At 34.9% G+C, this 16,488-nt stretch overlaps 1 protein-coding gene and 1 long non-coding RNA gene across 3 annotated transcripts in view; one reads left to right on the top strand and one right to left on the bottom strand.

Moving 5' to 3' along the window:
• Nucleotides 1-660: 660 nt before the first annotated feature.
• On the top strand, nt 661-4,424 carry LOC116083473. Its single transcript, XR_004115735.1, has 3 exons — nt 661-753; nt 3,874-3,932; nt 4,359-4,424. It is a non-coding gene; the product is annotated as an uncharacterized LOC116083473 (long non-coding RNA).
• A 1,796-nt stretch (nt 4,425-6,220) lies between these two features.
• Cenpk (centromere protein K) overlaps nt 6,221-16,488 on the bottom strand; it is a 25,775-nt gene continuing 15,507 nt past the window's right edge. For both annotated transcript variants that reach the window (XM_031360255.1, XM_031360256.1), the window contains exons 6-10: nt 13,217-13,299; nt 13,033-13,131; nt 12,611-12,737; nt 10,209-10,262; nt 6,221-6,475 (exon numbers count right to left, since the gene is read on the bottom strand). In XM_031360255.1, coding sequence (XP_031216115.1) covers nt 6,317-6,475; nt 10,209-10,262; nt 12,611-12,737; nt 13,033-13,131; nt 13,217-13,299 — 522 coding nt within the window. In that variant the 3' untranslated portion in view covers nt 6,221-6,316. The remainder of the gene's footprint in view (nt 6,476-10,208; nt 10,263-12,610; nt 12,738-13,032; nt 13,132-13,216; nt 13,300-16,488) is intronic.

Here is a 16,488-nt window from a genome sequence, read left to right as displayed (position 1 = left end):
AGCCATCTCTCCAGCCCTCCAAATCCATCTTTTCAACCTCCAGTGATAAATTACCTTTAAAAAAGCAGCATAAGAGGGAATTTGACTCAGTTTGAGAAAGTCCATCGCTGTGCGAAAGTCACAAAAGCAGAAGCTTGAGGAAGGTATTTAAATTACATCCACTCAAGAAATAGAAATGAATGCTTATGCTAAGCAATACCCTCCTTTTTCATAAATATATATTACACACGCACAAATATATGTGTGTGTGTTTACACTTGTGTTGAGGAGCGTGCACGACATGATATGACACATCAAAGTCAGAGGACTGTCGCAACCAGTCTCGCCAGCAAGAACGACGCGGCAACAGGATCCTTCTCAGCAGCACTATATTAGGAGCTCCTCTTGAAGTTTGAAGCAAAGGACCCCATACCCTGGAGCCGCTGGCTTATATAGCCGGGTGAGACTGTCTGATTGGTGCACCATGCAGACACCTCATTAACCTACCCCCGCGGGAGGGGGGCGAGCAAATGTGTTACTGTCTGATTAGTTTAGTGCAAGCACCTTATTAGCATAACCCCATCGGGAGAGGGAGAGCCGAGGGAGAGCCGTGTCACTGTTATCGTGCCTGCGCCAAGCGGCTGTCAGTGGTACGAAAGTGAAGTTGGCGCCATTTTGAATAGACGCTGGCCGGCAGCCAACAGAGGACAGCTTTCCTAAGTTGGCTTCCTCCCTCCAACATGTGGTATCCAGGGATCAAACTCAGGTTCTCAGGTTTGACAGTCCGTACTTTTACTAACTGATCTATCTCATTGGCCCCCAGTTCCTCCTTTTTATACAGTATAGGATTTCATTGCAAGCAATGGTGCCACTTATAGTAATCTAATAATACTCTTCACAGGAATACATAGCATAGGTGACTCTGGATTTCCAAGTCATTGAGATTAACCATCATATCATTTTAATTTGGAAATGTTGACACAAGATTTTTAAGTTTAAAATTCTAAGTATTTACTGATAATATGTAGGAAATTGAATTTTAGACACTAGGAATTTATGTACTGTACAACTGAAGTATAAATGAATTTTGTCTCAAGAGGTTTTCTTGATTCCTAGGATTTTTGTATTATTGCATTCCTTAGTTAGGGTTTTATTGCTGTGAACAGACACCATGACCAAGACAACTCTTATAAAGGACAACATTTTTTTTTTTTCTGAGACAGGGTTTTTCTGTATAGCTCTGGCTGTCCTGGAACTCACTCTGTAGACCAGGCTGTCCTGGAACTCAGAAAACTGCCTGCATCTGCCTCCCAAGTACTGGGGTTATAGGCGTGTGCCACCACCGCCTAGCAAAGGACAACATTTAATTGGGGCTGGCTTACAGGTTTAGAAGTTCAGTTCAGTATCATCAAGGTGGGAACATGGCAGTATCTAGGCAGGCATGGCACAGGAGGTGCTGAGAGTTCTATGTCTTCATCTGAAAGCTGCTAGCAGAATACTCACTTCAGGACAGCTAGGTCTAGGGTATTAAAGCCCACACCCACAGTGACACACCTACTCCAACAAGGCCACACTACCCTAACAAGACCATAGCCCCAAGTAGTGCTACTCCCTGAGCCAAGTAAATACAAACCATCACATTGCATTATGTATGATGCTGAATAAGAATGATGAGGAGACACATTTGCCTTGCTCTGTATATTAGAGAAAACATTTAGATTCTCACCATGATGCTTTTATCTCCTCAAATGATGGGTTGAGATGAACACCATACCCAAAATGTTCAAACACACAGCTTGGGCTAAGGCCAGGGCATCTCTGTCTCTATTCTATTCCTCAGGCTGGAAGCTTATACCCTATATACCACCTAATCCTCCAAACTGACTAATTCAATACAGCTTTTCTCTGCTTCTGACTGAATTGTTTGGCCTTGTACTACCTTTGGAAATATGTTCTAATCTCCTGGCTTTCTCATTCTCTGACTCATTCTATCTTCACCTGTGTCTAATTTGCTCTTTGCAATCTGTCCCTGTAAAACTCTCCTGGTAAAACTGCCATATACACACACCATTCATCCTCTATTTCTCCCTAAAATGCTCTTAAGTAGCCTGTTTCCTGTTGTTTCATGAGAATTGGGCAGATCCTATCTCTGACTCATTCTATCAAATCTTTCTGATACATCACTTTGCACCTCAATTAGACATCACTTTTAAACATGGCTGCTTCCTTCTACAAACCTTACTCCATTATTAGAAATTAAAGTGTGTACTAAAGGTGTGTCTGCATTCCATCTGGATCATATAGACCTAGAAGGTCTTTGGATGTGATCCCTTGCTAGAGCAGTCATGTTAGATTAAAATTCCTCTACAATTAATTATATAGAAATTTATGGATTTTTTTTAAGTCTAAAAAGATACCTAAAAGATGTGTGTGTGTTCTTGGGTGTCCAGAAGGTGGCAGATGCCCCTGGACCTGAAGTTATAGGTGGCTGAGAGCCAGCTGACATGGACTAGGAACTGAATTTGGATCCCCTAAAAGAGCACAAAGTATTCTCAACCACTAAGAGATCTCTCAGCCCCCCCCCCCAATTTTTTAAATTTTTTTCACAGATGAATGATGAATCTTGGCAAAAATATTTTCTGTACCTTTTTGTAACTATAAGATTTCTTTGAGTTATTCTTGGGGTGGTTAAATGAGATTAGATTTCTTTGGTCCAGGTTTGTGTTTTAATTAATTAAGAGTTATAAACAGACATTTAAAGTAAGCAAGTACAAGTTTTATTCATAGAGAAAGTACTTGAGAAAGCAAAAGCAGATTCATTCGGAAGCAATGCCCACAATTACCTAGCAAGACACCCAGAGAAAGTGGTCAGGGTGCTACTTTTATAAGCTCAAAGTTGTTGATGTGCACAGATCATTAGACTACTTCTACCTTTTATAATTATGTACCAAGTCATAAAACACTGGGGACATGCACTAGTAACTATGTGATATGCAGTTAGAATCATTTTTCCTTACCAATTTAGTGTCACCAGTGGAAGTTCACAAAACTGTTATTTGGAAAGAGTTTTAAACAACTACACATGGTTGGGTAGTTTGGAGCTGGCCAGCCATGCATTGACTGATCTCTAAAATCCTAAGCCCAAAATAAATCTTTTCTCAAATTATTTTTTTTTTTAGATATTCTGCCAATGACTGATGTATAAGAAGGAAATGAAGTCACATACAATAAAATAGCCAGGGAACATTTCCTGGGGCTTAATTTCTTACCAGAAATTTAATTTCTCCTACATCATTCTAATGTATAATTCTATACATTAACCAACAAAGATATACTACAGCACACTAAAACTTTTGTTTATAAATTAAACTACCATCATGATTTATGGAAAAAATATTCCTAACCTGAAAATATTGGTATTTCTAACCTGAAATACTTGTATTCAAAAGGCCTATATTTCAGGGCATTTCAGATTGTAGATTAAGAATCTTGATCCAATAAATCTACAAATACTCTACAGCAAAATACACTCAACATTTCTCAACCCCGAGCAATACAAATCCCCAATTTTCAAATCTGAAACACACCTAATCTTAATGTTTCAAGTATGGGACATCGAATCTTTATCATATCTGAGTCAATGAAATAACAAATTTTAAACCCTAGTAGATTTTGGTGATTTTCCCAAAGTCATGGAAACAGAAGACATTGTTCTCAGCACTTAATAACAAAATTATTTTAAAAGCACAAAAAAGGTTTGAGGTACTAACTTTAGATTGGCTATAGATAGAAAGTAGTACAATTTCTGTTTCTGTCTTGCTAGAAAAGGATTTGATTGTCAGATAAATGACCCTGTTGTCTGTTGCTTTTATCTACTCTTGGAATTTACAACAGAAGAATACCTCCATCTACAAAATTGTTGGATCTTCACTGCAGAATTATCTTTTGTTCAGGTAACTTCAAAGCAGTCATTAAAATGTTACTCACTCCTTCAATACTATATCTAGAAAGGTATTTTATAATCTCTCCCTAAAAAGAATATATATTCTCTAAACTACAAGTGGTGAGTGCGGAGTGGGGGTTAAAAAGATGACTCAGTGGTTAAAAGCACTGGTCGCTCTTTCTGAGGATCTGGATTCTATTCCCAGCACCTTAATGGCTGTTCTTTTGGTCTCCACAAGCACCTGGCATGCAAGTGGTAAATAGGCATATATGGAGGCAAATAGTCATGAGTATAAAAATAAGCAAGCCAGAATAAGCAAATAAAATAAAAAATGTATGTGTTGAGCATGGTGGTGGACACTTAGGGGGCAACAGCGAGAGACTTAACCAGCCTGGGCACATAACTTAATTTAATTATTTTCCCTTTATTTTGACAGAGACTCATGTAAGCCAGGCTGGTCTCACAATCCCATATAACTGAAGATCACCTTAAACTTCCGAACCTCCTGCTTCTACTACCTCACTGAAGTGATTATAAACATATACCATCACTAAACCTGGTTTATGTTGTGCTAGGATAAAACACAGAGCTTTGTGTAGGTTAGGAAGCCATTTATGGAGCTACATACACAACCCTCCACATGTTGGTTTTATTTTTAGTTTTGTTTCCTTAATGTAGGTTATTTTAACCTTACTTGTAAGCTTCAGGATTCAGGGCAGGTGAACTTTTTTCTTATGTCTTTAAAAGCAGGTATCCTTAGCTAGACTAGTGTTGCATGTCAATATTTCAAGCACATAAAGCAAGGGCTAAGGGAGGACAATGACTGGTTTTGAGGCCAGCCTGGATGATAGAGTGAGACTGTCTCAAAAGTCAATGAGCAACCATGAATAAATAAAATAAAATCTATGCTGTTTTATTCTGTGCTATTCTACCATGGGCCTTCTGCTCTAGGCAAATAAGTAACTTAGTTATATCTTCAGCACCACTGTACTCCCACCCTTCTGAGAACCTTAAATAAATAAAATTATTCATATTTTAAAGTAATATTTATAAAATATTACTTGTTTATTTTTAAAGAGTTTTAAAGTAAACAAGAAAACTATGACTTAAGGTAGAAAATAGAACAAAATAGTAAGTTTAGAATTCTCATAGACCTGGGAAAATTATAATATATAATAATTATAAAAATATACCAAAGCATAAATAGCTAGATTTTAGAAAAAAGAGAATATTAGTTTTAATACAGCAAATTAAAATAAGTTATTTACCACATAATAGTTATTAAAATACTTTCAGGGCTGAAGATGTAGCTCTATTGGTGGAATATTTGTTTAGCATAAATGAGGCCCTGGGTTTGAATCAAGCATAGCACAGCTGTTGTTCAGGTACTAAAAAAGTTGGAAAACTAGTAAATTTGATGACAGGAAGAACTATAGGAGATGCCATCTCAAGAAAGAAAAAATATTGAAGTTAGCATTGGACATTAATTTGTTGTTTGGTTGTTTAGTTTGGGGGTTTGTTTTGTTTTTTTTGTTTTGTTCCGTTTTGAGACATGTCCCTCTACATAGCCTGGGCTGTTCTGGAACTCACTTTGTAGACCAGGCTGGCCTCCACTCACAGCAATATGCCTGCCTCTGCCTCCCAAGGCTAAGATTAAAGGCATGTGCCAGTATGCCTGGCTAAATATTAGCTTTTTGCATTCCAATTTATAACACATCTAGAAATAAAAACATATGCACATAACATTTTGGAATTATATCATTTACTATATTACTATATAAAATTACTAACCGACAATACATGAGGTCCTAAATTCAATCTGCAGCATAAGAAAAAAAAACCCTCTAAATTAACATTTCATTATAATTACTAAATATAAAGCTATTATTAAATGCCAAATAAAACTGAGTTTAAAAAGAAAAATGTAAATTAGAAAAAAATCAAATTCTTTTGTTGTTTTGTTGTTTCTCATATTCTTTGTTATTTCAAAATCACATATTCATAAGAATTTCCTACAAATATTGAATGAGACAAGTTACATTAAATGCTTTCAAAGTCTAGAATATTTTTACTTGCATTCTTAACTACACTTTAAAACTTCCACATATTGAGTGAATTGAGAAGGCCCATTCTGAACTTGTATAATGCAGTATAAGTCATATCAAGATACAAAAATGGATAACCAGGGCATGGTGGTGAAGGATTGTAAAGCAACTGAGTACTCAACAAGCCCAATACAAGCTGGGATACATGAGACCATATTTCAAAACAACAACAACAAAAAACATAGACTATGCCTTTGATTTGCAAATAATATTCTTTATTTAAATAGTCCTGTGTTTTCTTTATCCATGGGTGTAAAGACTCCATACTGTGCAAAAACAGACAATCATTTTACTGATGGAAGGCTTCTAATCTTATTCGGGATGGATCTTCTGGATGTCTCAAAGCAATTCCATAACGCAGAAGCAGCTCAATATATGGTGGCCAAAAGGAATCACTAATTTTAACATATGGATCATGTGGAACATCAAACATTCTATTTATAAGCATCTAAGAAAAAAAATCATTAGAAATATACCTTTTGTGGGAAAATCTACATATTTTCATAAAAAAAAGTTTTATGCCAAAGAACATTGACTACTCTTCTCCTAGAGTAGCTGTTCATAAACATTACTTTTATGTAAACAATATCTGATTTTAAAGACTACAATTACTAGTGGATGAAATATGTATTGAAATGAATCCCCAGTAAAATGAAAATTATTTCTAAAAACTGCCTAAAAATATTTACAACTTTCCTACTTCTTTTAGCATAATTTCCTTTAAAATAAGAACAAGAATTATAAAAAAAATAAACTTTATACATCAGGTGTAGAACACAGCTAGCTAGCTACATAAGGCCCTGGATTTGATCTTTCACTACAGGAGGAAAAAATTAAAATTTTACAAACTGAATACAAAGTACAAAAGATCCTTTTGACCCTTTAACACATCTATTCCTATGCTAATTCTTTCTCCCTGAATATTTCTGATTACTTTACCAAGGATGTTGAGATGTTACAGTGAAATTTGACAACCTTGAAGTATTATAGGGTAGCTTTTCTCAAATTTTATTCCACATGGAAATGTGGCTTCTTATTAGGTTCCAAGGTGTTGAGAACCAGGGTTCTCACTCCAGAAGAATATCAATATATGAGTCCATAGAGAAAATGTAACATATATACATACTTACACATACATACAATGAATAGTATGTAAATATATTTAATATATATAAGCATATAATGAAATTATCTAATTTTTAGGAAAATGGAACTAGAAAATATGATTTAAAATGAAATAAACCAAATTTAGACCAAAGTCCTGTTTCCCTTACATGGAATCTAGATTTAAATAGCAATGTGTGTGTATATATGTATGTATGAACAGAATGAAAGAGTGGAGGTGGGGTGGGATAGGAGGTAAAGAAAGGAGCACAGACAAGGGAAGAAAGCAAGAGTTGAGGAAGGGAAAAAAAAAAATAAGGCAGACTATTTGGTGGAAGGGTACCAGGAACAGAGGAATAGGATAGAAGAAGGTAGGAATTGGGGCAAAAAAAATGAGCAAGATACAATGACACATGTGTATGAAAATACCATAATTAGACATTACTTTTTAAGTTATCTCAAAACATAATTAAAAAATAAAAGAAAACCAAAGTATTGTCATCACCAGAAAATTTAGAGAAGCTTGCTAATGATATCTAAGACTCAACAGTCTTCAACAAATCTACTAGCATTTGCGGAGATTTTTCGTGAAGCAACTATATTCAATTATTTGAAAGCTAATGTTTAATGGTGAAAAGGTAAATGAGTTATTATTTTCCCTCTTCAGTTCTTTTAACAATTCTCCCTTTCAGTTCTTTTAACAATTTATAAAACTATATCTTAGAACTAAGAACAATTAAGGATTCTTCTTCTTCTTCTTTTTTTTTTTGATTTTCGAGATAGGGTTTCTCTGTGTAGCCCTGGCTGTCCTGGAACTCACTCTGTAGACCAGGCTGGCCTCGAACTCAGAAATCCGCTTGCCTCTGCCTCCCAAGTGCTGGGATTAAAGGCATGTGCCACCACCACCCAGCTAACAATCTCCTTTCTTTTAAGTATTATGATAAGGAAATACTTTCATATTTCATAGTAGTCATTTTATAATATAACAGCACTTGCCTATGGTGAGGACCTGCTTTCAATCCCAATGCCATAGAAAGCAAATGAATAAGTGATCTTATCTTTTACTTCCAATTTTTATTAGATCACATTAATTAAAATTCTAATAAAAAAATAGTAGAAATATGGTAAAAATTCAAATTTAAAATGAGTATGCTAATTTTTCACTAAATTTTAGATTAAGTATGTTATTTTTGTCACTGATAATATGAACTGCAAAGAAAATATTTGGCTAAGTATTATATTGTATCCCAATTTATAACCATGTGTTTCAGATAATATTAGCAATATTTTACATAAAGTATCACTCTAAAATTTTTATTACATTTGTTTCTCTGTATGTACACATACAGACAGAATGATAAACAAATTGGAGGACAATTTGCAGGAACTGGCTCTCCATCAACTACATGGGTCCTGAAGACAGAACTTATATAACTGGGCTTTGCAACAAGTAACCACTAAACAATCTCACTGGCCTAAAGTAACTTTTTTTTAACCTTACAAAAGATAATAGAAACATCCAAGAAAGATTTTAGTTTAGTTTAAACTAGGAAAAGTCAGGAATATTAACACAGTTTCTTATTATAAATCAGACAACTATTTCTATCTAGCTTTCCAAGATAGTGATATACTATTATACATTAATAATATTGATATATTATTATATCAATATTTATTAGTAAAGATTCTTGGTTAGCAAATCTGATTGCTTATACCCATTTCATTAAGTTCTGAAAATATTCTAGAGCTAGGTGGGAACCAACCCATCCCTAATCCAGAAGCTATCTCCAATTGATAGCACTTGCAAATGAAAATTTAGTTTTCTCCAAGAAAGTCTCACTGGGAAACAAACAACTCTCAATAGTGGATCGCATGTCCTAGAGTGGGACTGAAGAAAAAAATATACTCAATGGCCTCTTTACAGGTTCTTTGTCTCATAATGTCATTGGAAAGTGTTTTTTTAAAACCCGTATAGATCTTTTGTACACATATATACTGGTTTTTGGTTTTGTGTTTTTCTGGGATTACTGACTGTATGAATGTGTATGTCTCTGTACCTATGTGTGTCACATGCTTTTTCTTTGGCTCTTTTTCTTCTGTTTGTTTTGTGTCCTATTCCCATTTGTTTATCTTTGTCTTCTTTTATTAGTATTCCTTATATGTCTACTTATTTTCTAACCAGCGACAGGAAAGATGTGGATCCAGATAGAAGGGGAGGTGGAAGAAATTGAGATGAATTGGGGGAGGGAAATCATAATCAGAATATATTGTATGAAAAAATCTATTTCACCAAAAGAAAAAATATAAAAAGCAAATAGCTACTTGCTTTTCATAGACTGTTCTGCCTAAGGTTTTTTTTAAAGAAAGTCATATATTTAATAACCCGGCTGGAGTTCACGTACATTTTTACAATGCCAAAAATATCTATTTACAAAACAAATAAATATCAAACTAAAACGGTTAGAATTAGTCTTTCTATTATAATAAAAGAAACATTTTATTTAAGGAAAAGTCATGTATGTACCCATTTATATGTTTTAAGTGCAGAACTGAATTGTAAACTAGAATTCTATCAGAATAACAGCATAAGATTTTAGGGTGCAGATGCTAAATGACTAAATAAGCAACTCTCTTGAAGAATAAAAAAATAAAGAAGCCTTTTAAATTTTTCATTTTTCAAGACAGGCTATAGCCTGTCTGTTCTGGAACTCACTCTGTAGACCAGAGCTGGCCTCAAACTCAAGAGATTTGCCTACCTCAGAGTGCTGGGATTAAAGACAAGTGTTACTATGTCCAGGTCAAGTATTCTTTTTTTGTTTGGTTGGTTTTTTTTGTTTTGTTTCAGAGACACGGTTTCTCTGTGCAGCACTGCCTGCCCTGGAACTCACTCTGTAGACCAGGCTGCCCTTGAACTCAGAAATTCGCCTGCCTCTGCCTCCCAAGTGCTAGGATTAAAGGCATGTGCCACCACTGCCTAGCTCAAGTATTCTTAATAGAAAATAAAAGTGGCATTTTTTTTTTGCCTTTAACACTAATTGTTCACTAAAGAGATAGCAAAAAAAAAAATCTACACTTACCTCTAACATTTCATTCAGTGTTATCAGCTGTGCATTCAAGTCTTGAATGTTTTTCTTTGAGAAATGTAAATAACATCATGACAGAATATCAAACCATATGGCTTAAAAACATTTCTTAAGTTGTAATTGTACAAGACAACTTTATGGTACAAATTAGATTCTTAAAAATGTATAGAAACCTTTATAATTATTTTAAGATATAGTTTAAGCTATGGATAAACATACAATAAATTATATTATACATATTATATGTAATATAAAATATTGTAATATATTTGAGCCACACAAAAATTTTCCAAGCAAATCGTATTCTACTACACTTCACGAAAGCTTCTAAGGGAGCCTTCCTTTTTACCTTCCCATAGGTCCTGACAGGTCCCAATAGATCAAAAGCTCATAGCACTGACTCAGTTCACTGAAGTTTTTACCTTTGAATAACATGGAATAACTTATTTTTTAAAAATTGGAAGACGGCTACTATAATTCTCAAGTGTTGTTCATATTAATCCTCACTAGTTCCCTCAGCTTTTCCTCATGGTTAAAATTTTTAGTCTCTCAAATGATCTAGGTGTGATTAACTATCACAAATATAAAGAAAGAATATGTTCTTACACAACTGCAGATGTCATACATTTGTACATCTATTTAATTCTGTGAACTTCTGAGCAAGGGGGTGGGAGAGAGAAAGAAAGACAGAGAGAGAGAGAGAGAGACAGAGAGACAGAGAGAGAGAGAACAAAGCAAAGCAGTTACAGAAGTGACTAGCAAATATAAAGACACAGATTAAATTTAAAAAGGCATGCTTAAGTCTCAGAAATTCTTCTTAAAGAAACCACTTGGCAATAAATAAATAAATAAATAAATAAATAAATAAATAAATAATGGCTTAAGATGCTGGAGAAAACGGCTTAGTAGTTAAGAGCTCTGATTGCTCTTCCAGAAAACCTGAGTTCAATTCATAGCACTCATATGGTGGCTCATAACCTTCTGTAACTCACACATGTGGTATACAGATATATATGCATGCAAAACACATTAAATAAATAAATAAGCTAAATAAAAAGTTTCTAAAAATTATTGGCTTGAATTTAAGAACTGATAAAAAGTAAGTAATGAATCAAATATAAAATAGAATAAGGGCTAAACATACTTATGGTAGTGTCTCGATACAAAATAAATACTGAAAGTAAAAATAACATAAAATTAGAATAGGGGCTTAGATGAAAGAATGTTTTCTTATTTATATGTTAGTAAATTCATACTACTTCAAACTGAGAGATGAAGTCATACAAACTTAGAACATTTATATTTTTCATAATTTGTTTCCTTTGTATTAGAGGTCTCTCTCCAGTGCTCAAATAATTTGAAGCAAAGAAATATTTCTCCAAGTCAAACATTTGAACTTCATTTTTCTTCTATGAAAATTAATTAAAATCATATTTATCATTGATGATATAGTAGCAAGAATAAAATTCCACTATGCCAATCAGCCAATAATTTGTTTCTATACATACTGTGTTTAGGACAATGTCTACACGTTAGTGACTCACTAACCATGTTAGTGACTTGCTAACATGTTAATGATGAGCAAGGATTTGGGTTCCTTAACTTTCTTTTTTGTATTTGTAATTAAGTTGTAAAGTTCACTATTGTAAACAGAACTATGTACCTCAAAAGTATGTGTTGAAATTCAGATGTAGTTGTATTTGGAAACAGGACCTAAGTAGGTAATCAAGTGTTAAATGAGGTCATCGGGGTAAGGACCAATTCTAGTAAGGACTACTTTTTGGGGTATGTGTGTGTGTGCTGTGTTGTGTTGTGTTGTTTTTGTGTAACAATAAGACAGTAAGAGAACTTTAAAAAAATCTTTTTCCCCCTGCATGTAGAGCTGAGATCAATATGAATAGAACGAGAAGGTGCCAGCTCCCGGTCAGGAATAGATCTCATCAGGAACTAACCCTGAGAGGACTTCTAGTCTTCAGACAGAAAAATTCCATTTTTATGCCTGGGTCTCTAGTTTTATGGCAGCCCACTAATACAGAATGCTGACCAGATAACAAGAAGCAGAGACAGACAATGCTAAACAGACACAGTGGAAGCAGAAAAGAGATTCCCATTAGGTTTTCCTCTGATCCTACACACAAACTGTACAATGTAAGCATGTGGGCACTGGGTGCACATACAATACATGCACAAATAAATAAATGGTTAAATCTTTAAAAATGTATTTAGCCAATCCCATTTTATTAAACAATACAGTATCTGATTTTTCAGTAACTATGATAGGACAAAGGAATATTTGTGTGTATGTCTCACTATGCCTCCTCATTCCTTTGCTTTTGTCCCTGTACAAAAACACGTACAATTACAACAATTTAGAGACTGTCTTCTCTAAAACTTACCCTTTTCTTTTGAGTACTTCCATCAGGCAGAGGAAAATGATCTTCTAAAAAGTTACACAAAGTAAGCAAGAGCTTCTCCTTAAATTCTTTTATACTACGGATCTTAGCTTTCAGTTCATTAGAGATTCTAATAATAAAGAATAATAAGACAAACATTAAACTGATAAATTACATTTGTGCATGCTGCTGGCTATATAGGACACTGATCAAAATGTTGTGAAGTTTCATTTGATCCACATAACTCAAGAACATTCTATACAACATGTAGTAAAACTAGTATAGTAAGATGAGTCATTCCAAAAAGACGAAACAACTAATAGTTGACAAAACTTAGGACCACCTTTTAGTCTACTTTATATAATAAATACTTTTTTCAAAAAAAAATCTGTTTGAAAAAAATTCTAGAATACAAAATTAATTACCTTGATTCAGTAAATGTTACAACCTGATTTTTCAAATCACTGTGTAATACTTTAAGAGTTTCTAGTATTTGCTGCTGTTCATCCAACCACTGTTGCTCCCTTTAAACATAGAAAACAATAGTCAAAAAAAAATTTAAGTGCCAACTCAGTATGTATCAATGATTAATAAAAATTATAAATTTACCTTTCTAAGTCTTCTTTTAACTTTTCATTCTTTGATTGAATGGTAGATAGTACTATTTCAAGATCACACCTCAATTTTTCAAACTAGAATAAAAGAATTTAAGCTAAAGCTTTGTCTTTTACTTTATACATAGTGCAGTTTTCAATTTACAGTGAAATTGATCTAGAATGTTTCAATGTGTAACCCAATAGTAAAAATGCTTACCAGAAAAAGTTGGAAATGATAAATATACAGCAAGCAGATGGTAAATTTTGATGATACATCACTGATAGGTATAAAATACATGGATTTTCAAGCTACATATTTTAATTTCAAACTGAAATTAAATTAATGGACTGCTTTTAGTAGATTAGGTCTTTTTTCTATGATAGGACAAAGGAATATTTAGACAAAAATTAAGACAAAGAATACATATTCTTACAGTATTGATTAAGCCTGCAACTCAATATTCACTGTAAATTATTAGCCAGCAATCATTGCTGAAGAATGCAAGAGTGGAGAAAACAAAGAGTAGAATGCAGAAAATCTAGCAGTAAATAACTGCAATGGTGATATATACCGGAAAGATAAAAGTAAACCAAAATAATAATAACATAATGAGGTACAAGGCAGAACAGCTCTAAGGTATTATGATTTGGAAAGATCTCTGACTGGGTAACACGTGAGCAGCAGAAAAAGACCAAAATCACATAAAATTACTATCTAGTAGAAGAAAACTCCAGAGGAAAAAATAAATTCAAAAGTCCTGGTATGTTGGCAACTGGCTCTAATGCTTTGTCTTAATTTGGTTCCCACCACACTTACAAACCTGAGGGTCCCTGCCCCCGACTGGATTTGATTGTTAATAAAGAATTGCTATAAAGTCAATGCCTGGGCAGAGAGATAAAGGTGGAACTTTTAGATTGAGTGGGCAAGGGACCAAGGGAGAGATAGAATTCACCATGATGGGCCACTCCCCTGATTGATTGAGATAGCAGAGATGAAATATAGATTTTAAAAGATCTAAACTCAGGAATACCAGAGAAGGGTATGTGCTAGCCTCAGGTAGGTTTATAAGTGCACAGCCATTGAGCTAGTAAAGGTGTATCAAAATGAGCTGGCCCATGATCACCTGCATGGACACTTGTGTCTGTGTATGTGCATCTTTCATTCGTGAATCCAGAGCTCTTGGGCATGTGCAGTATACACATAACCTGGCAGGAGCCAAAGCTGCTTAACTAATGAACTGTTACACTGGTACATTTGAGATAGCGGACCAACACAAAAGACTATGTGAAACTGAGTTCACACTGACCTGTTATCTACTATTCTTTCCTTGGAAGAACATGTTAATTACTATTCTATTCTCCGAATCACAAGGGTTTCCACTATTTTTTTTCTAACTTTAAATTGGTTATAAGTTATACATGTGGTTTATAAATTCTAAAGTAACTAAAAATGAAATAAAATAAGGAAGAAAATAGAAATATCTAGTAATCCAGTGCTGTAATATGGTGATTTGATTGAAAATAGCTCCAATAGGCTCTTAGAAAGTGGCATTATTATGAGGTATGGCCTTGATGGAGAGAGTGTGTCATAGGGGGTGGACTTCAGGGTTCTGATGCTCAAGTCAGGCACAGTGTCACTCTCTCTTCTGGCTTCCATCTGATCAGGGTATAGAACTCTCAGCTCCTTCTCCAGCAGCACTATCTGCCTGTGTGCTGCTATGCTTTCTGACATGACAATTGACTAAACCTCTGAACTATAAGGCAGCCCCAATTAAATGCTTTCCTTTACAAGAGTTGCCTTGGTCATGGTGTCTCATCATAGCAATCGAACGCTAACTAAAACAAGTAATAAAAAGGCCTTTTAAAAAATGTAAACCAAAACTCAGATGGGACTAGCCAAGAGGCACAGGCCACAGAAGCTGCAGAACAACTGGGACAGGGTCCTTCATTCATCCATCTGCACCCAGGAGGGACTACTGATCCACAGTCCTCTGTGCATGAGTCTTACCAAGGGAGAGCTGATCTCCCAGGAGTGCTGATACAGACTTAACAGACCCACAGGAAGAACAAGCTCCAGCCAGAGACAGCAAGAACATCTACCACCAGAGATTAACAGATGGTGAAAGGCAAATGCAAGAATCTTACCAACAGAGGCAGGCGGTGGTGGTGCACACCTTTAATCCCAGCACTTGGGAGGTGGAGGCAGGTAGATTTCTAAGTTCAAGGCCAGCCTGGTCTACAGAGTGAGTTCCAGGACAGCCAGGGCTACACAGAGAAACTCTGTCTCGAAAAAAAAAAAAAAAAGAATCTTACCAACAGAAACCAAGACTACGTGGCATCATCAGAACCTAGTACTCCCACAACAGCAAGTCCTGGATACTCCAACACACCAGAAAAGTAGGATTTGGATCTAAAATCATATCTCATGATGGTGATAGAGGAATTTAAGAAGGACATAAATATCTCCTTTAAAGAAATACAGGAGAACACAGGTAAACAGGTACAAGCCCTTAAAGAGGAAACACAAAAATCCTTTAAAGAATTACAGGAAAGCACAACCAAACAGGTGAAAGAATTGAACAAAACCATCCAGGACCTAAATATGTAAGTAGAAACAATTAAGAAATCACAAAGACAGACAACTCTGGAGATAGAAAACCTAGGAAAGAAGTCAAGAACCACAGATGCAAGCATCACCAACAGAATACAAGAGATAGAAGAGAGAATCTCAGGTGCAGAAGATACCATAGAAAACAATGACACAACAGTCAAAGAAAATGCAAAAAAGCAAAAAGCTCCTAACCCAAAACATCTAGGAAATCCAGGACACAATGAGAAGACCAAACCTAAGGATAATAGGTATAGAAGAGAGTGAAGACTTCCAACTTAAAGAGACAGTAAATATCTTCAACAAAATTATAGAAGAAAACTTCCCTAACCTAAAAAAAAGATGCCCATGAACATATAAGAAGTCTACAGAACTCCAAATAGTTTGGACCAGAAAAGAAATCCCTCCCATCAAATAATAATCAAAACACCAAATGTACTAAACAAAGAAAGAATATTAAAAGCAGTGAGGGAAATAGGTTAAGTAACATATGAAGGCAGACCTATCAGAATTACACCAGACTTCTCACCAGAGACTATGAAAGCTAGAAGATCCTGGGCAGATGTCATACAGACCCTAAGATAACACAAACACCAGCTCAGGCTACTGTACCCAACAAAACTCTCAATTACCATAGATGGAGAAAACAAGATATTCCATGACAAAACCAAATTTAC

Source organism: Mastomys coucha, unplaced genomic scaffold, assembly GCF_008632895.1.
Source record: "Mastomys coucha isolate ucsf_1 unplaced genomic scaffold, UCSF_Mcou_1 pScaffold8, whole genome shotgun sequence".
NCBI classification, from domain to species: domain Eukaryota; kingdom Metazoa; phylum Chordata; class Mammalia; order Rodentia; family Muridae; genus Mastomys; species Mastomys coucha.
This window is presented reverse-complemented; position numbering and strand designations above follow the sequence as displayed.